Source organism: Trifolium pratense, linkage group LG4 (genome assembly GCF_020283565.1).
Source record: "Trifolium pratense cultivar HEN17-A07 linkage group LG4, ARS_RC_1.1, whole genome shotgun sequence".
Lineage (NCBI taxonomy): Eukaryota > Viridiplantae > Streptophyta > Magnoliopsida > Fabales > Fabaceae > Trifolium > Trifolium pratense.
The window spans coordinates 1,543,664-1,564,955 of NC_060062.1; the positions used below are offsets into that span (position 1 = coordinate 1,543,664).

The 21,292-nt window shown below is 34.6% G+C and overlaps 2 protein-coding genes and 3 pseudogenes across 2 annotated transcripts; 1 reads left to right on the top strand and 4 right to left on the bottom strand.

The window, feature by feature from the left end:
• Window positions 1–1,956: 1,956 nt before the first annotated feature.
• LOC123920654 lies at window positions 1,957–5,897 on the bottom strand. The gene is made up of 8 exons (XM_045972948.1): window positions 5,397–5,897; window positions 5,079–5,180; window positions 4,900–4,998; window positions 4,114–4,185; window positions 3,914–4,028; window positions 3,068–3,136; window positions 2,668–2,983; window positions 1,957–2,517 (listed from the first exon to the last, which is right to left on the bottom strand). Exons 1-8 carry the CDS (start codon window positions 5,895–5,897, stop codon window positions 2,289–2,291), a joined length of 1,503 nt encoding a protein of 500 aa, XP_045828904.1. The 3' UTR covers window positions 1,957–2,288.
• A 275-nt stretch (window positions 5,898–6,172) lies between these two features.
• On the bottom strand, window positions 6,173–7,188 carry LOC123920497 (proliferating cell nuclear antigen-like). Its single transcript, XM_045972757.1, has one exon. The coding sequence runs from the start codon at window positions 7,024–7,026 to the stop codon at window positions 6,238–6,240; it is 789 nt and encodes a 262-aa protein (XP_045828713.1). The 5' UTR covers window positions 7,027–7,188; the 3' UTR covers window positions 6,173–6,237.
• Window positions 7,189–7,533: 345 nt separating this feature from the next.
• LOC123920496 lies at window positions 7,534–11,016 on the bottom strand (annotated as a pseudogene).
• Window positions 10,670–12,346, bottom strand: LOC123920495 (annotated as a pseudogene).
• A 3,190-nt stretch (window positions 12,347–15,536) lies between these two features.
• On the top strand, window positions 15,537–18,262 carry LOC123920491 (annotated as a pseudogene).
• Window positions 18,263–21,292: the final 3,030 nt, after the last annotated feature.

Below are 21,292 nucleotides of genomic sequence, written 5' to 3' on the forward strand. Positions count from 1 at the left end.
ATGAATCATGAAACAATTGATGGGCACCCGTTGTCATCCCTAAAATCAAGTCAAAATTACATCAATGATCTTTTATCTTAATCGTTTGTAACATTTAGGTTTTATCTTCTCTTTTTTCCATTCAAGTTCTTTAACTTATTTATTTGTAACATTTTGGTCCTTTACCTATTACTTTTTCGATTTAGGTCCTTTATCTTTTATAATAAACACGTATAAACCCATTTTTTTCATTCTGTTAATTAAAAAAACATAAGATAATTCTATTTGATTTTTTAAAATATATTTTTATTAAAAATTTAAATAAAAAAAAATCAAGAATAAGATGAACATATTATTTCACCGCCTCTACAGGCCGAAGTCGAGTATTCTTACCACCGCCTCTCCAGGCTGATGTTGAGTATTATTCCAACGCATCTCCAGGTCGACATCCTTCTATGGTTCCCAGCATATGACTATGAGTGCTCCTGCACTCTCATAGCCTTCCTCGTACTCACTAACGACAATCTGAGCAGACGAACTACCACCACTTCTTCTCTTAGGACTACCCCTCCTGAAGTGACCCGATTCTTGACAATGGTAACATTGGAATTTTCCACCACTATCACCATTTGGCCTAGGCTTAGACTCGTTCTTCTTCCCCTTCCATTTGCCTTCGTTCTCACTTCTACCCCTTGAAACATTCAAGCCTTATCCACTATCATCAATTGCCAAGTCTCTCATCTTTGTTAACTCTTTAGTTCTCAACGCTGATTGAACTTCTTCCAAAGTGATAGTGCCATCTTTACCATAAAGCAATGCATCCTTGAGATGCTTAAGTGACCTGGGTAAAGCGCTTAGCAAGTGAAAAGACTTGTCCTCGTCTTCCAAATTCACATCAACGTTCGCCAAATCGTCAATAATCTTATTGAACTCCGATAGTTGTTCCATTACTGGCTTACTTTCCACCATCCGAAAGAAGAACAATTGTTCTTTCAGAAACTGCTTTTGTGCCAAAGACTTGGTCATATACAGTGCCTCAAGTTTTGTCTACATAGACACAACAGACGTTTCTCGCGCTACCTCTCTCAACACCTTGTCCCTGAGACACAAAGTAATAGCACCCACTTCCTTCTTATTCATCTCGGTCTTCTCTACGGCTGAAAGATGCGCTAACATCTGTGTTCCCAATAGTGCCTCCTCACAATTCAGTTGAACCAATACCGCCCTCATTTTCACCTTCCACAGACCAAAGTCGTTGCTCCCGGTGAATTTCTCAATGTCCCACTTAGAAACCATGGTACTTAATTCGTTTGATCTTTTGCCCTACGGTGGGCGCCAATTGTTGTGAATTTGATTAACTCACACCAATAACCTTGATGTGTGGAGCAAAATAGAATCAAGCAACCAAATAAAGTAAGAATGACGATAATAACAATCAACAATGTAAACGGCGGAAACAACAAAGAACACAATGAATTTGTTTACCCAATTCAGTTATAACAACCTACTTTGGGGGAGAGGGAGCCACTCTCCGTTCCACTATCAATAAAAAACTTGATTACAAAAGATTCTCCAAAGAGATTACAAGAATTAGCCTTTTCTCCTAATTCTACCCTTTGCCCGAATCTCTCCCCGTGACCAAGAGATTCTATGAAAAGTGTTTCCCAAGGTGTTAGAATGTTTCTCCAACCCTAGAGTCTTCCCAAGAATTTTCTCTTATAACCCTAGTTTGTTTGTTGGCTTCAGAAACCCTAAAAACCCCATTAAAAATAGAAAAACGCGCTCTTATATATAGCTGTCAGCAGGCCTGCGCCTGGCTCAATGGAGGCATGCGCCTGGCTCAATTGGCAGCAACTTTCTGGCCTGTTTCAGTCAGGCCTGCACCTGGCTCAGTGGAAGCCTTCGTCTGGCTCAATAGTCAGCACCAAAACCTATTTTTCTGATCAATTTCAAAGGCAAATACAACAGCAACAATACTATAAAATGTCAGAGTTCATGAGATACTTATAAAATTATAGTATAGTATATCCATGGCATAAGATACTTTAGCTTTGAATTCAAGTCCCTTTATATACTAATATTGATAATACCCTTTTGCATAAAAAACAAAATTATCATTTCATGCGCATTATCTCTAATTATATATACCATTGCTCTTACAAAGATAAGTTATTACTCAAAGGAAATTATTATTTTTTAACACATTCCGATTACAGTATTGGCCATTGGGGAATGAACATTGCAAGATGCTGGCGTTCATTTTATTGATTTATCAGAAGACCAAATGAAGGTTCCTCATAGTTTTTATTTCAATTTTTACCTTTAGAGTTTGTGTTAGAATCTACATTGGCTTTGAACAGATTTTTGTAGCACACCATACCATCAAGATGATACAAAGTTCGAAATATACTTTTTGGTGTTTTGTTTCGCTTTTTATTGTGTCGGTTAAATATATATTCGATAGCACTCTCACGAATTAAATTCCATGTTGACAACCATGGGGCCAGTGCATCAACCCAGGTTGATTCATCAAAACTTCTGTTACCATATATTAACATCACAATTACTAAATGCACCACATTTAAAGCCACAGATTGCAGAAACAGAAGGAAAAAAATGGAAAAAAGGATGACGAGACATAAACCAACAACACTTCATGACCGAAAGAAAAAACAAAGAACAAATTACCTGTGTGTTTCTGCATCTGCTTCGGGACTTCTTTCAAAATGAGCAGTTGAAAACAATTTAGAAGGACTCTCTGCTGTATTCCTTCCAAATGGACTATCACGGGGGCTTCTTGCCGAGCCATCTTCACTCCGTGCATAGGAAGATTCCTTCTCAACTGTATAATCGCCATTAGTAAAATGTTCTTGCCTCCCATTTGCATTCACAGGTGAACCATAAACTGAATTATCATCAAAGGAATTTTGTTCTGCGGGAACGGATGAAGGTTTTGGCTCTGAAGAGGCATTTTTCGTATCAAAAGTGAGATCGTTGGCAAATCCTGGAAGAAAAAAAGTAATTATAAAACAAGTTATTTCAAGCAAATTATGGCATACAGAAAAGTGTATAACTGCACACAGCATACCTTCATCTTCAAATTTATCCCAATCTTCATCCCAAACAGCTGCCTCCTTTGGATTTCCGGGTTGCCAACCTAGTAATTTACACAGCCAATTAGAATTGGAAATACAGAAAACTGCATTCACTTGTAGCAATTTGCTGCAGTAATAAGTTGTCTCATCTATGAATTAGCCACATTTGGACTGGCCATATCAACCTTCGAAGAGAGAGGCATGCATATTATATTAAAGTAATTTCACGATGAGTGTTAAAAAGAATCTCTTGTGTTATATCAGATCTAACTCATCCATACAAAATTGGATTTTAATGTAAAGGGTGCTACTCTTCAGAATTTCTTTTAGACCTTATCTATGTTCAATGTGGAACATGGGCTTTTCCTCAATACATCCCTCATACCTAACATATTGGGCTAGGTACGTGGGTGGTGCAAATTGGTCGACTCTGATACCATCTTAGGTTTTTATGTTGGGCCTAATTCATCCTTACAAATCAACTTTTGAGGTGAGGACTAGCATTCTTCTGATTCCTTCATAAACTCTTTTAATGCCTTATTTCTTTTCAATGCGAGACTAGGTCACGGGTTTGTCCCAACAGTATCCATAATAAATATAAGCATTTCATTGTCAGTTGATAGGTAAGGCCTCTGATTAAATGAAAGATCATTTAGACACTATAGGTTTCTAAAGTGTAAGAAGATACCACACATGGGAATCAACAAAAATCGCATATAGCAAGAGAAATTAAGTCAAAATAAATACAAATTTGTAAGGTGAATCTTTAAGGACCAACAAAGAGCAGAATCAAGTGTAGAGAAAGAAGTCGTATCAAGCCAACATCGGAATAAAATTACCATCAGGAAGCTGAACCATTGCGATTGACTTCACATTTGTCTCATGTTTGTTGCACCGTTCAGCAAGAGCTTTAAATAACTGCTCGAGATCTGATTGTATGCGATCAGCACGAACCTATGGATTTAACTGAAAATCAGTAACAGAGTAATAGGCCGGTTTGCACATAAATCCTAGTCTTAATTCTGGAAAATAATTTCACCTGAAGAATACCATCTGCACTGCCTCCTTGTTCCGTTTTGACGATGGCTTGCTGCAATTCCGTCTTCCTTTCCTAAATATGTATCAAATAATGGTTAAATTATGCACTGAAATGTTTCAAGATAGTCATATATCCTCCTAACCTAGCAAGTAAATATGAGTTACTTGTCGTAAAGCAAAAAACAAAATGCAGCAGCAAAGTCTAGTGTTGAGTTCAAATATTGTGTCATGATAGCCACAACCGGAGAGATTATATGGATTAGACAACTGTTCTGTGAAGTTAGGTTTGTTAAAAGATCCAAACTGAGATTGTGGTGCAATATATCAATCTGCTGAGCATATTTCCTTTTAACCAAGCATTTCATAAGAATATAAAGCATATTAATTTATTAAAGTGTATTTTCATTTTGTCCGGGAAAGAATTCAACAGAACTTTATCACCACTTTTTATATTCAAAGAAGCCAGTTGTTATTATAAGGAACACAAACAAAGAGTAGGAAGCCGGTTGTTATTAACAGACACATGATTTAAAGTGGTTCAGCTAGTAGCCACACAAGTTTGATTCTTGCCACCTCTATTCTAAATAAGTCAAACTTCACCGCAAAATCAGGTGTGTCTGTACATCAAGGGGTCGTTAAGCTGTAAAATTAATTACTAGTTTTCACATAACAGCTAAAGCTTTTTGAAAAGTTAGGCCTTGACAACAACACCATTAACAAAGCAAATATTCTCAACTCTAACAAAAAGCCTATCTATCAACAAATAATATATAGAATGTCTAACTACCTGTATATCACGAAACATAGCCTCTCCTACAGTCAATTTGGATGCTATTTCTGCCACTTGTTTGTATTTCTCTTCATATTTCTTGCCCAATGATTCTTCCTGTAGCATACCACCAAATGAGAGCTAATTCTCTTAACATTTTCAACTTACATAACATATTCAGAAAAGAAAAGAAATACCTCACGACGCTTATCTGCAGATGCCCTTTCTGCAATCTCATTTAGGCGGTTATCACATCTGCTTTTATCACCAACCAACGCAAAAGAGAGTGAGTGCACTACCTAACGCAAATTATCACCAACCAACTCCACTCTCTTTACAAATCGCCTCTATCAATATATTGTACGTAATCACATCAGGATAACACTCCCTTTGTAGCTGCCTAGCAAAAACTTCCATAGCTTGCTTCAATTTACCACTACGACACAAACTATGCAAAATCGTATTATAAGTAACCACATCAGGCTTGTTCAAAAAATAAATAAAAAAATAGCCACATCAGGCGAAACACTCATTCGTTCTAGATGCTGCAAAGCTTTGTCTATCTCCCCCGATTTGCAATAACCAGAAATCAAAACATTGTAGGCTCTAACAACAGGAACCGCACCAGAAGTTTCTAGAATTTCCATGACTCGTGTAGCTTTGTTAGTTTGACCGGTTTTGCAAAACTGACCAATGAGGATTGTGCAAGCAAATACATCGGGAATTTGGCCTTTGAAACTCATGTGCTCAAGAAACCTAAACCCTCGATCTAATTCACCAATTTTGGCTAATCTGTGAAGATGATTGTTGTTCTCTTTCTCTATATTTGGGGATGAACCTATGCTATTAGGGTTTGTCTGAAATTTGGAATTGGCGAAAACTGTTGGGGTGTAATTTTTAGAACTAGTGTATTTGAGTTTACTAACATTATGAGAAGATAGAATGAAAGGTTTTTTTGTTGTTATAGAATGTAGTTTGTGAGAGTGATGATGAAATGAGTGAAAGTGTATTACCATATCCATAATAATCGAATTAAGAAGCAGTTTTACTTACTTGCAAGGTTTATTAAGTAAGTCAAATTGTAATTAGAACTCCATTGAACCATATTTTAAATTTATCAACTGTTTTTTATTTTTTTAATCTAAACTTAAGGAAACTCTTTTAAAATAAATCTTTGACTATCTTCCAATTATTAAATATATATGAAAATTAATTTAATCAAAACTCTTGATTAAAGCAAATTAAATAAAATAATAATCAAATCAAATCAATTATACTAATACTGAACCAACACCTTAACAATGTATAGAAGCATCTTTATCAAATTAAACTTAAAACGACAATCAAACATCTTTATCAAACGAAACTTGTCTCTGGTTCATCCTCCTCAATTTTGGGAGCCAAATAGAACCGAACATATCCCATCTCAGCAATCTTGTACTCAACAACAACTGGCCGCTCATTTGACAAACTGATGGTAACTGTATTGGACAAAGGAGTCGCCTTTGTAAAAGAATTCATGTATCTTAATGCAAATTGCAAGGCCACCGACTCATTCATCTCTATGACAGTAGCATCATCCACAGTAGTATTCTGTCTGCAAACTATATTTGCACTTCCAATATCTCCCTTGGTTGAAAACTTTACACCTTCCCTAGTAATCGAGATGACAACAGTGTCACCAATGCTACTTAGATCTTTGCAAATCCTAGCAAACTCAGCCGATGGCATCCTAACAATGGCATCATATTCAGCCTCCGGAATTACAAGGTGTTCACTATCAATGTCCATCAGCTTCATCTCAAAATCAGAAATCTTGTCTTGGGTAGGGCTTTCAAACATGAAAGTGACAGTATCACTCCCATCGTCAGTCTTAATGGTGATGATATCGTCATTTTTGGCAAATTTCAACATTTTAGCCATATTGTTAATATTCATGCCCATGGAAAGGTTATGGTCACAACGATAATGTTCAAACCCTTCAGAACGAAGCAAAAGAGCAACCAAAGCGACATGGCTAGAATCCATGGCTTGAAGGGAGAAACCGGTGGAAGAACAATCAAAGTTAGCATCGGTAACCAATTCCTTGATCGATTCAAGAACTTTCTTGAGAAGTGAACCTTGAACTAGACGGAGTTCCAACATCTTGTTGATCGTGGATCTCTAGGTTTTTATTTTCTGATTTATGTGAAAGAGTGGTGTGAATCCTAATTTTCAAAGTTGATCACCTATTTATGACCATCTAATAGGTGTTTTACTTGGTCTACAAGTCATAACAAAATCTTTATTGCTCCCAAAAGTTAAGCAAATCCTAACAAACTTCTACTTCTAATATATTAAAATCATATTACCAAACTACCGAATTTATCCTTATTACGTTTAATCATGTTCCACGATTTATATCCTTCATTGTAATTTTACTAAGAAAATATAGAAAAGATACCAAAAAAATATACAAAGATATAAAAAAAAAGATGATTTGCTTAAAAATAGGAATAAAATAGTAAACATATATTTAAAAATCTTTTTTAAATATATAAATATAAATCTTTTTTATTTTGAAAATAAATAAATAAATTTAAGGGATAAAAAAAAACAACAAAAAAAAACAAAAAACTAGGAAAACGATGAAAAAAAAGATTTGTAACAAATTTGTAACAAAAAGAAAGATTTGTAAAAAAAAAAAAAAATCAAAAAGAAAGATGGAGTCTTTGATTCATAATAAAATCATCTTGTTCACAGTGACAGAAATTAAGTCTATTTTCCAGTCTCATTCACAAAATCAGCAGTGCATCTTTGATTCACAAAATAGTTCGACTCATTCCCTTTTGTTCGATTCTTCCATTCAATTTTTTCGATTCCCTTTCAGTATATCAAATGGCACAACCTTGTCTCATCCACATACCCCTTTCTTTCAAACACTCTTCTTACCTCAGCTCGTGCTTCTTTCATCACCATTGGATTCTTTACCATCTCAGACATCGCCCATAACACAAGTCCTACATATGAATTATCACTATCTCTATTATTATGTACAAATTCATACAACTAAAAAATAAATTCTTTGGTGTTGAATATAACACCTTTTAATTCAGATGATGAACTGATGTAAAAAAATCTTTTAAATTGATTACTAACAAAACCGATCACGAAAAGGTTTATGGAATTCATTTAAAAGTAGAAGAGAAAAATGACTATCTAGATGTGTTTGGTTATAGACTAACCTGTATAACTGCTTTAATATTGTCATCAGTCAAGTGATTTTGCAAGGGATCGTTATTACCATGCTGAAACTTGAGAAGAACATCAACTAGATCTTCATCTTCGTGACTGCTTCTGTGATCATTGATTATGTCTTGCAATATCCTATCACTTTCTCTTGCAACACCCCAAAAGAAGGATATAAATCAGCAATACAAAATCCTCCCAACAAGCTTACTATTTCCTCCATCGCAGTTTTAAACACTTGTTCGTGTTTGGTCCTTTTCCCGGAAACTGCTCTTCCTGTTATCCCATATGTCATTGAGAATATGTTCTCAGTGAGATTAACAATTGATCCTTCACATGTAGATATTGATTTAACTAGTTTTGAAACCTCTTCTTCTCGTATGGACCAAAATGATTGGACACGTTTTAAACTTAAGAGCTCTACAATGCATATTTTTCGTAGTTGCCTCCGATAAACTCCATATGGAGAAAATGCAATATCTGTAGCATTGTAAGTAAATATTGTAGGCAAAAGAAGGTTTGGCCTGTCACAGAAGTCTAAGTCTTGTGTTTTCATAACCTCTTTGGCTAATTCTGGTGAAGTAACTACTATATATGGTACTTCACCTAGTTTTAGGTACATTAAGGGTCCATATTTCTCTGCTAAAACTTTTAAGCAGTATATTGGAGCATTGAACTGGTGATAATGTGGTGTATGTTTCCTATGAAGGGTAGTGTCCATGGTCCTGGTGGTAAATTAGTGATGGAGTTTTTATAAGTACTCCATTTTTTAACTATTTTGAATAGCATGAAGAGGAAAATAAAAGTGGCTATGAAGGTACAAGAGAAAGGGTTGTGAAACTCCATGATGGTATCTTGATCCAAGAGGAACTAAAGGGTTTATAAACACATTATTGTTATAGAAAAAAATGAAAATTATAAAAGCTTATAATTTTTTTCACTAATATACCATTATTAATTTCAATGCACTTAACTACTCCACAAACTACAATTAATAAAGATGTTTTAGTAAATGATACTAATTTTACTGTTGTAATCAACTCGGCTAATCATTTCGTTAAGAACTGCACACAATTAAATGTAACATCTAATCTGAGACAAAGGGAGTAACATATATTGGCACTTATGAGTCACTGAAACACAGTAACCTTATGGACGGTGTCAAACTCTCCTAAAGTGAAAGCAAGGTTACGAGTTTGCCGGTGCTGGAATAAATCCTTGTTGTTAACAAAATATGAAGCAACAAAAGGAACATACCATCATTCCAGAAGAAGAAATTCTTGCAGCTGATTTTGGTGCTCTGACTCTCACAATCACAGCAGGATGACGTTGCAAAGATTCGAATCACTGACCTCAGCACTGCAGACAAATGACTTACTACTATGATAACATATGAACATGTAATAATTGATTTCAGAAAACAAAAGATTAGTGCATAAGTGTTTGACATCAATGGTAATACTGATAGAAAATCTTATAGATCAACCAAGCTTCTCAACATATAAAGACTGAAGTTCTTGAGAAAAAAACTTCAAAAACTGAACACAACCGAAAAGTAAGAAGTAATGTCATTTTTTGATCCTAACTATTTTCAGTAACATACTAAATTATATTTGTCCGCATTGAATGGAATAATAATGATAATATTTTTTTTTTACTATAGAATAATAATAATAATAATAATAATAATAATAATAATAATAATAATAATAATAATAATAATGGTATTCTAGCTAGTTTATACATTGCATCAATCAGAGCTTGTTCTAAGCCACTAGGTTTGGTCTAGTGGTGATGGGTTCGGGTAGTACGTTATAGGTTCTGGATTCGATTCACAGCTCATTGTAAACCAAAAAAAAAATAAAAATCAGTGCTTTTCTTCACGATTCAAGAGACGGAATTTTCTGCAAGTACGTTACCGGCATTAATGTTAAGAGCCGGTTTAAATTTTAAACAATCAATGATCAATTGTTCCTTGACGAGCTAGAGTATTATTCAGATAAAAGAAGAAAAGTGACAGTGAAACGTAATAAGTATCCATCATCTATGGTCTCAATACCACACAACTCAACAACCAGAGTTATCTTTTATGATTGAAACTACAAATTTAAAAAATGAGATTGTAATTCATAATGCATACAGCAATCTTTGTAGGACAATTTCACAATGTTAGCATTTGTTCAAAGACGAGAGTGAAAGGTGTGAACATTATTGGTTCACAAGAAACGCTGAGAAAATAAGATTGCAGCTGATGTGGTAGCTTCGGTAACATAATTTGGGTGTTGCTAAAAAATTGTTACTAAATAGCATAAATGTAGTAGTTTATATAATAGATAATGGAGTTTTATCCCTATCTAAGTCAATTAAATGCAAAAACCTTGAGGAGTTTGAAACGAGCAAATGCATAGTTTGTTCAGAAGTAAAAGCCACTAATTCTTTGAAGTCTACAGTCAAACTTTGAACATATCAAATCATATTCAACTCGAAGTTGAGTTTATTAAGTAGAGCAAAGAAGGTGATGGAAAACATTAAGACGGCACAAATTAGGAAGACTTTACAATGGAAAACATCAAGATGATTGCAGCTTCATGTATTCCAAAAAAAAAAAAAAATCATCATTTTATTAGCAAGAGTACATGGAAGATACGAACAACATAATCAGTTATATCAATTTCTTTATACGAGCTCCTCCAAACACAAATTAGGAAAATGGAAATTCTCTTTGCTAAATTTACTGACCAAAGAATGAATTAGGATTTCTTTGAGTCTATCTAAAACAATCAAAATATCATCTAACCTATCTTCTTGTGTTAGACTGTCAATCAGATGCTCAAATGTCTGCTCCTTGGGTTTCAGCTTCCAACTCAGCATGTTTAGCAAACCATTCCATACCTTGTGTAAGATTTCCTTCTTTACATAACCCAATTATAATATAATCATGCGTAGCAATTGGCTCCAAATGCCTATGATGCATATCTTTCAACAATCTCTTTGCACCCTCAATGTCTCCCACTTCACAAAGTTTTTTTATGAGAGGAGTAAATGAAGAAACTGATGGTTCTAAACCCTGTGCGAGAAGCTCGTGCAACAAATCAGTAGCCTTAACTAGCTCACCTTTCTGGCAAAGGCCTTTGATTAGAGAGTTGTAACTTCTTTTTTTTTTTTTTTTTGAAACGGCAAATATATTACTATAAATATATTAGAGAGTTGTAACTGATCAAATCACTAGCAACGCCTTTTCGAGACATTTCATGAAACAAGCTCAGTGCTTCATCAGTCAGTCTTTCCATGCAAACACAAACCCGAAATCATTGTTGTGTAACTAACCACGTTTTCTGCATAACCTCTACCACACATATCCTCATAGAGCTTCCTTGCCTCAACGAAATCACCAATCTTACAATAACCATATATCATTACATTATAGGTGTACTCATTCGACACAAGTCCTTTATGAATCATCTCAAACCACAACTTCCTGGCCTCACCAAACCACCCTATATCACAAAGACCTTTGTTCACTGTTGTATACATAATATTATCCGGAAAATACCCTCTATCCTTGAGATCATTAAAAACCCTAAATCCAACCAAATCAGCAGATTCAAGCATATGTTCATACAATTTCCAAACCAAATCAGTCCTACCAACCTTCAAACAAGCTAACAAAGACACATTAAAAGTAGACACAGATGGTAAAAATCCAACCTTTTTCAAACTAACAAACACATCAAATGCTTCCTCAACCATTCCGCCGTTGCTAAGACATCGAATGTAACACTCCAAAGAAGCATTCTTTGGAATGAAATGAGGGTAACCAAGCAATAATTTTGCAGCTTTGCAAGCACCAGCATCAACAAGAGCATCAAAAAGAACATCACATGAAGATTGATCAGGTGAGAAGCCACAATGTGAAGTGAGCCAGTGAAGGAAACGAAGGGAAAGGAATGAATTTTTCTGATGATTGTGATAAAGGAGGAAGAAATTAGGGTTTGAGAAATTGAAAAATGGGTATTGTGATAAAAGGGTATTTTATTTTCCCAACGTGGTTTAGTTCAAATAATTGTGCAAATTTCATTGAGAATTTGAGTAAAGTTTTGATCTTTATCACAACCACCTTGTTGGGTTGTTGTTTCTGTTGTGAGGTTTCGGAAATACGAGATTGTTCTTTTTCTCAGTAACATTGTCATCATGGGATTTGTGAATGAAGCTCAAAGGTTATTGTCGGAGTGGGACAAGAAAACGTAAGTGGCACCGAAGTGGGTGAAAGTATAAAATAAACTTGTGTAGGGACTGATTTATAAATTTGTAAATTACAAAATAGTACCAAGCATGAAGCAAATGAGTGATCGTTGAAGAGTAAACTGTCGAATATCCCTTGAAAGAGTTTAATTGTTGTACACCGTCGGTGTAAAATTTTTTTATACATATATCCAATGACGTGTTGCCACATCATTTAAAGAATGTGACACATCATGTGTTTTTAATTACCATACATGATCTGTCGGTATATTATTGGACGCATGTGCAAAATAACTTTGCACCGACGGTGCATATAAATTAAATTCAATTTCAAAATTCTTCAAATACTCTCGAAATTTGGAAACAGACAAATATCTCGTGAAATTATAAAACGTCAATCAAATCACCCCTGACGTGGACTCTGACTGGTAGTGTCAGAGGTATTTGTCTATTTGATTTTGTAAAGATGGATTTCCTATGAATTTAATGAGGTTTCATTTCAAACAACCAGTTTGATCTTCTGAAATATTTAAAGAAATATCAGGAACCGAATTGTCTGAGAATGGAACAGAATTGCCATGCTGCCGAAACATATGAAACTTGACAAAGACCTCAGACTTGTCAAAACTCAAAGCATAACAAACTTGCCATTGCCAAAACATAAGTACATAACAGACTTGTTAATAACATTTCTCAGACAATTCATCCTGCAAATCAAAGATTTCAGATATCAAAAGCATTGCATGGTTGTTTAAAATCCATCTTTACTTTATGACTGACACAACTCATTCACTACTTTAGATTTGAAAAGATGAACCCTGGCTCTATATGATTATACAACCACAGACATTTGAATCACGGTTTGTGTATGCTTATAAATTGATGGCAACATAAGATGGACACAGAAGAAACTGATGCTGCCTGCTAGACAACAATGCGATAAAATTCCCATTTACTGCACAAAAAATCAGTTTCTTATCAGAGTAACTCAGCTTACCTTGGGGATACGCTGATAAAACGCAGATGTTTGTTCTTGATAGAGCGTATAACAACGGTTCCTGATATTTCTTTGAATATTTCAGAAGATCAAACTGGTTGTTTGAAATGAAACCTTATTAAATTCATAGGAAATCCATCTTTACTTCATGATTGAAACAATGCATTCACACATGATTATTCCACCATAGATATTTTAATCGTTGTTTAGGTCAGATAAAATGGGCAGCTATATCTCCAAAGTAGAAGAAATTCAAGGTATTTTTGGCGTTTACAAAACATTGGATATATTATTAATGCTTAACCTTGAATTATTACCTGCTGAGTTTTTTTTATAAGTCAAACTTAAATGGAAAATTATAAGTTTTTTTAACATTGGATATATTATACTCAACCTTGCTCATGATAGGTAATTCCCAACTCAATTATCATCTTAGTTTGGTGCTTTTATGAATCTCATACACACCTCAACTTAGCTGATATACCGAGATTCAAGGTGAAGTTTCTTCCTATATCTCACACCTTTCTAAGTTAGTGTTACTTGACCTATCAATGAGTGAAGATTTAAAGTGGTTGCAAAAAGTCACTTTGAAAAAGCTGCTACATTTGCAAAATGCAACATCTTTGACAGAGCATGTTTTTCATCTTACAAATATGGCTTTCATCGCGCCAAGTTGAGTTCATCTTCAAGGTCAACTTCCAAAGTTGAGTTCTAGACCTTCCCTTAATGTCTTGGATCTTTCAGTGTCAATTCCAAGGGCGAATCCTACAGTTTTACTCTAACCACACACATCTTACCTTTTTGAGTCTCACAGGGAACAATGTAGGAGGTGATCTACCACCATCACTGCTTTCAAGACTTAACAACTCACTCACTATCTTGGATTTTTCACGAAATAAATTCATCGGTCGAATTCTGAATGTATTTGGTGGGCTAACCAAATTGAAAACTCTCAATCTTAAGGATTTTTCAGGAAATAAGTTCATCGGTCGAATTCCAGATGTGTTTGGTGGGCTAACCAAATTGAAAACTCTTAATCTTAAGTTAGAGAGGCCTACCTAACTCATACAGTAAATTATCACTCAACTTTAATCTGATTCTGAGCTAGTCAATAGCTCCCCTAGCTTAAGAGTATTGGATTCAGCTACTCTTAGTATGACTGAATTTCCCAAATCATTTGGAGAAATATTTCTAAGTTTGGTCTATGTGGATCTGTCCAATAACAAATTGAGTTAAAGAATGCCAAATTGATTACCAAAAACTGGTTTATATATTACAATCCTTGAACCTCTCCCAGAACATGTTCACATCAATAGACCAATTCTCAGTGCATTACAGGCTAAGATCCCTTGATCTTAGTTTCAACTCACTAGGGGGTCAGATATCTATTATCACGTATACGAAAATTTCTATAATCTTTGTAAGTATTGATTTGTCATGAAACAAATTTGAAGGAGAGATTCCAAATGCTATTGGAGAGCTTCATGCACTCATAAGACTCAACCTTTCTCACAATATACTTGTTTTGTCCTATTCCACAGTCCTTAGGAAATTTGATAAACATAGAATCAATGGATCTCGCATCAAATATGCTCACCTGTAGGATTCCTACCGAGTTATAACCAATCTAAACTTTCTTGCAGTCTTGAGTGTCGCCTGAAACAATCTTGAAGGAGCTATACCTAGAGGAGAACAATTTGATAAAACCGGAGGGAGTATAATATTTATGTCCCAGAGGTAGTATATACTAAATTTAAACCAAATTTAGACTTACTGGCATACATTTTTGCTTATATTTAAGTCCATAAGGAGTATATAGTAGTTCTATTCATGAACTTATAGCTAATGTGGAAGTTGATGCTTTTGTAGTAACTTAGTAAGTGAGAATGGTGAAAATTGGAGCATGATGAAGCCACTGTATCGAATAACTTCTGTTCTTGACAGTGATATGGTTCTACTTCTTAGCCAAGGTTAGGTAGAAAATTGTTATTTTTCATTAAACTTTCAATATCTTTTGTTGGTATTTCATTTTCGGATGTTTTGTATTTTTATCGTAGGACTTATGGAGGAGTATGACTCCCCAACCACATTGCTACGTGGCAATGCTAGTACGGTAGCGGTTTTCTAAAATTGTGCTATGATAATAATGCTATTGCGCTACATTGCTGATACAACTGTCATTTGATAACAATGAATGAGACCTGGAAGTATATCACAACTGCATATGGAGGAGCTCTCGTACCATTCGTATTATTGGCTCAGATTCTTTTTCAAGCTCTTCAAATTGGAAGCAACTATTGGATGGCTTGGGCAACTCCCATGACGTGGAGGCACCCGTTGAAGGAACAACTCTTATTGAAGTCTATGTTGGTTTGGCCATTGGAAGTTCTTTATGCATTCTTGTTAGAGCACTGTTACTTGTTACAGTCGGTTATAAGACAGCCACTATACTCTTCAATAAAATGCACCTGTGCATTTTTCGCGCCCCTATGTCATTTTTTGATTCTACTCCAAGTGGACGAATCCTTAATAGAGTATGACAGTTGTATTCAATCACTATAATTCTATAAGTATATAATACTTTGTCGCTTTGTTTTTTTTTTTATCGCTTTCTTCCTCTTTCTTGTTTTTCAGGCTTCAACCGACCAAAGTGCAGTGGATACAAACATACCGTATCAAATTGGCTCATTTGCTTTCTCCTTGATCCAGCTTATAGGAATTATAATAGTGATGTCTCAGGTTGCATGGCAAGTTTTCATCGTGTTTGTACCCGTGATTGCCGTTAGCATTTGGTATCAGGTATTAATGTATTATTTGGACAACCAACCGTGTCTAAGCTTTGATAATAAGTTGGCACATTTTTTTATTTTGCAAATTTAACTTCATTAAACTTATATGGTGATGCTTAACAACTTTGGAACTGGTAATCTACAGCGATATTATTTGCCAACAGCCCGTGAACTATCACGTTTAAGCGGAGTATGCAAGGCACCGATCATTCAACACTTTGCCGAAACAATACCCGGTACTTCAATCATTAGAAGCTTTGATAAACAGTCAAGATTCCATGAAAAAAATATGAAACTGAATGATGGGTATTCTCGGCCAAAGTTCAATATCGCAGCTGCTATGGATTGGCTATGCTTTCGTTTAGATATGTTGTCTTCCTTCACATTTTCCTTTTCCTTGATATTCTTGATATCGATTCCACCTGGAATAATAAATCCAGGTGCCTATTTCAAATCTGGGATCATATATCAATCAAAATTTACTCTTTATGTAATGAGGAGTAGAGCTTATTTGTTTCGCTTGTGTCATTTTTCTGATTTTTGAAGGCATTGCTGGTCTAGCCGTTACCTATGGTCTAAATTTAAACATAATGCAAACTTGGGTGATATGGATATTGGAGAACAAAATTATATCGGTAGAAAGGTTACTTCAGTATACGGCCATTTCTAGTGAGCCGCCCCTTATTTCAGAAGAAGAAAATAGACCAGATCCTTCTTGGCCAGAATATGGCGAGGTTGATATACAAAACTTGCAGGTGGCGGGACTTTTTCTTCGTGTTGTTGCCTTTTTATTTTTTTTATTTCATTTTGTGGCCAATGGTTACTTTTCCAAAATGGTTAGAAATTGGTTTCTGAATTGAAAAGTTGCGCATTATGTACAACATACTCTGTAGCATAGTTTTTTTTATAAGGTGTTTATGCTCCATTTAACCATTTGTAATGATTTGTGTCCATGATAAAGGTTCGATATGCTCCACATCTTCCGCTCGTGTTGCGTGGTCTGACTTGCTCATTTCGTGGAGGAATGAAAACAAGCATCGTTGGTAGAACAGGTAGTGGCAAATCAACTCTTATACAAACACTTTTCCGAATCGTTGAACCTACTGCTGAGAAAGTTATCATTGACAGCATCAACATCTCTACAATTGGACTGCATGATTTGAGGTCTAGACTAAGCATTATTCCACAGGATCCAACAATGTTTGAGGGGACTGTGAGATGCAATCTTGACCCTCTTGAAGAGTACAATGATGAACAAATATGGGAGGTGAATTGGTGTTTTTTATTTTTTAAATAAAAAATGCAAAAACAGTGACACTTGTTTCTGTCCAAAATATTACCCTTGTAATTGTTCTTCAAATTCTGATTTACATTCCTTAAAATAGGCCTTGGATAAGTGTCAACTGGGAGATGAAGTTAGAAAGAAAGATGGAAAGCTCGACTCTTCAGGTTTGACTTCTAAATCTAAATACTCCTTCAAAGGGAAATAAGAAAAAAGGTAGATGAATTCAGTCCAAATTTAGACTATCTGGTATACCATTTTGCTTATATTTAAGTTCAGAAGGAGAATATAGTATTTCTACTCATGAACTTATTGCTAATGTCGAAGTTGATGGTTTTTTAGTTAGCGAGAATGGTGAGAATTGGAGCATGGGTGAGAGGCAGTTGGTTTGCCTAGGTAGGGTTCTACTTAAGAAGAACAAGATTTTGGTGCTTGATGAAGCCACTGCATCAGTTGATACAGCTACAGATAATTTGATTCAGCAAACTCTTAGGCAACATTTCACCGACTCTACAGTCATTACCATTGCGCATCGAATAACTTCTGTTCTTGACAGTGATATGGTTCTACTTCTTAGTCAAGGTTAGGAAGAAAAACTGTTATTCTTCATTAAACTTCCAATATCTTTTGTTCCTTGATGTTTTGCTTTCTGATGCTGTGTATTGGTGTATGACTTATTGAGGAGTGCGACTCCCCAACCACATTGCTGGAGGATAAGTCATCATCTTTTGCTAAACTTGTTGCAGAGTATACCATGAGATCAAACTCCAATTTTGAGAAATCTGTTGATCACTGATTGAATGAAGTCTACGGTCCAAAACAAAACCTTCTTGATGAAGACGAAAATTTTGGGGGAGGGGAAAGTATATTTTCAATAGGGTTTGTTATTCTTCCATTAATCATGTATGGAAGAAAAATGTAATATATATATATATAATAAGAACAAGGCTTTGAAGGATTTTGTCCAAGGTTGAAGGATTTTGTTACTGGGAAGAATTTTGAAATCTAATTACTTTAAATGCATTAAGGGTATCATGGTATAGTTACTCACATAATGTGAATAATAGATAATTGCATTAATATTGTTTTGCAATGAATTTGTGCAGTTATATTCAAGGGAAATATTATAATTGGAATCCCTTCAAAACCAACTGAAATTTGAAAAAACTTTGTATTAAATAAGACTTTCATAGAACATTAGCGATTTTCGAAAATTCTGATTTGCCAATAAAATTGTCGATCCTTTATGTGCATGCATCCCGAGGTGACGAGAAATTGTCAAAAAATCATCCAACTGACTGTATAAAATACGGTGTCGGATGTCTATTGTGTATTCATTATTCATTATTTTTTTACTAATATACCATTATTTATTAATTTTAATCCACTTAACTGCTCCACAAACTACGGTTAATAAAGATGTTTTAGTAAATGATACTAATTTTACTATTAAAATCAACTCGGTGGCTAATCATTTCCTTAAGTACTGCGCACAACCCAAATGTAACATTTAATTTGAGACAAAGGGAGTAACATATATTGGCACTTAAACTCTCCTAAAGTGAAAGCAAGGTTACGAGTTTGCCGGTGCTGGAATAAATCCAATTGTTAACAAAATATGAAGCAACAAAAGGAACATACCATCACTCCAAAAGAAGAAATTCTTGCAGCTGATTTTGGTGCTCTGACTGACCCTCACAATCACAGCAGGATGACGTTGCAAAGATTCGAATCACAGACCTCAGCACTGCAGACAAATGACTTACTACTATGATAACATATAAACATGTAATAATTGATTTCAGATAACAAAAGAGTAGTCAATAAGTGGTTGACACATCAATGGTAATACTGATACAAAATCTTATAGATCAACCAAGCTTCTCCATATAACATATAAAGACTGAAGAAGTTCTTGAGAACAAACTTAAAAACTGAACAAAATCGAAAAGTAAGAAGTAATGTCGTCATTTTTCAACCACAATCAGTTAAGCTTCTCCAATTGAACAACCACAGTTATCTTTTATGATTCTAGACTAGAGCAGTGATTATCACCACAACCACATGCGTTTCAAAATATTTAAAAATAAAAAAAAAATTACAAATTTAAAAATGAGATTGAAATTCATAATGCATACAGCAATCTTTGTAGGACAATTTCACAAAGTTAGCATCTGTTCAAAGATGAGAGCGAAAGGTGCGAACATTATCGGTTCACAAGAAACGCTGAGAAAATAAGATTGCAGCTGATGTGGTAGCTTCGGTAACATAATTTGGGTGTTGCAAGAAATGTGTTACTAAATAGAATAAATGTAGTAGTTTATATAATAGATAATGGAGTTTTATCCCTATCTAAGTCGATTAAATGCAAAAACCTTGACGAGTTTGAAACGAGCAAATGGATAGTTTGTTCAGAAGTAAAAGCCACTAGTTCTTTCTCACTGCACAACATCAATTCTTTTAAGTCTACAGTCAAACTTTGAACATATCAAATCATATTCAACTCGAAGTTGAGTTTATAAAGTAGAGCAAGGAAGGTGATGGAAAACATTAAGATGGCACAAATTAGGAAGACTTTACAATGGAAAACATCAAGATGATTGCAGCTTCATGTATTCCAAAAAAAAATAAAAAAAAAATCATCATTTTATTGGCAAGACTACACAGAAGATACAAACAACATAATCAGTCATGTCAATTTCTTTATAAGAGCTCCTCCAAACACAAATTAGGAAAATAGAAATTCTCTTTGCTAAATTTACTGACCAAAAAGAATGAATTAGACCTAAATATTTAGCTGAAAACGACGGAAGAAGATTTCCTGCTGTAATATTCCACAAAGTTTTCACGCAGTTTTGATTGTGGACCGTCCGATCTGTTATGTATGGTTGTGATTATTTTGATGGATTTTATAGCTGATTTGATCAGATCCGTTCGATCAAGAAACAATGGCTGAGATTGAAACTGCGTGAAACTGTGTGATTTTATTACTGTAGCAAATCCGAATCCGAAAACGACTACCAACTAATTAAGTTTATAAGATTTAATCAGATGTCCATATATATACCATGTCTTAAATGGGGCTGGTGACCCCACTTGATCATCGTTTACTAGTCACATGTTGGAAGTGAGTTTCATAATTGCTAGGGAAATAGCATCACTGTAGAGAACTATTAGTTAAATCATCGACTAACTTTTAAGTTTTACAACAAATTTAACACGTCCAATAAGATATTACTTACGGGCAAAATATATGAGGAAAAAAGAAAAAAATTATTTGTCAATATTAATCAATTCTACATAGACAGCTGTACCATTTCCTTTTACTATGTAACTTTGATTCACCTTCTTTTCTTCCTATCTCCATAAATACTACACTTGTGGTACGTAGATTATTAAAAAAATAAAATAGGTATTGGCTAATGATATACTACAACTGTACCATTTTGCCTTTTTTCTAAGCTCAAGTTGGTGTTTATGTGACATCCTCATTTTAAAAAAATAAAATAAAAACAAATAATAAATAAATAAATATGACTAATGATATATTATCAACTTAGACCCCACTCGAGTTGGTGCATAGGTATTGGCTTGAGACCCGGAAGTGTGCTCGTCTTGAGGTCTGAGGTTCCATTCTCTCTGATGTCAATTTGGGTGGGTTAATTTATCTTCTTCAAAAAAAGATATATTATCAACTTAATGGGATAATTGGATAGAATATGAGGAGGCGTATTTTTGTTATTTTATTTTATATATGTATGATCATTTAAATAAATGTCATAACTCTAAGAATAATGGACCTAAAAAATAACCTCTAAGAATTCCAACTTATATACTCCTTGACTTTAGTCATAAATTATTGTTTATGAAATT

Bases quoted from the DNA above. Each gene is read 5' to 3' on its own strand.
- LOC123920654 (XM_045972948.1), bottom strand. From the start codon at position 5,897: ATGGTAATACACTTTCACTCATTTCATCATCACTCTCACAAACTACAT. The intron at 4,186-4,899 runs GTAGTTAGACAT...ATACATATTTAG, and splicing joins CTATGTTTCGTGATATACAG to GAAAGGAAGACGGAATTGCA. The intron at 2,518-2,667 runs GTAATTTGTTCT...ATATGGTAACAG, and splicing joins GCAGATGCAGAAACACACAG to AAGTTTTGATGAATCAACCT.
- LOC123920497 (XM_045972757.1), bottom strand. From the start codon at position 7,026: ATGTTGGAACTCCGTCTAGTTCAAGGTTCACTTCTCAAGAAAGTTCTT.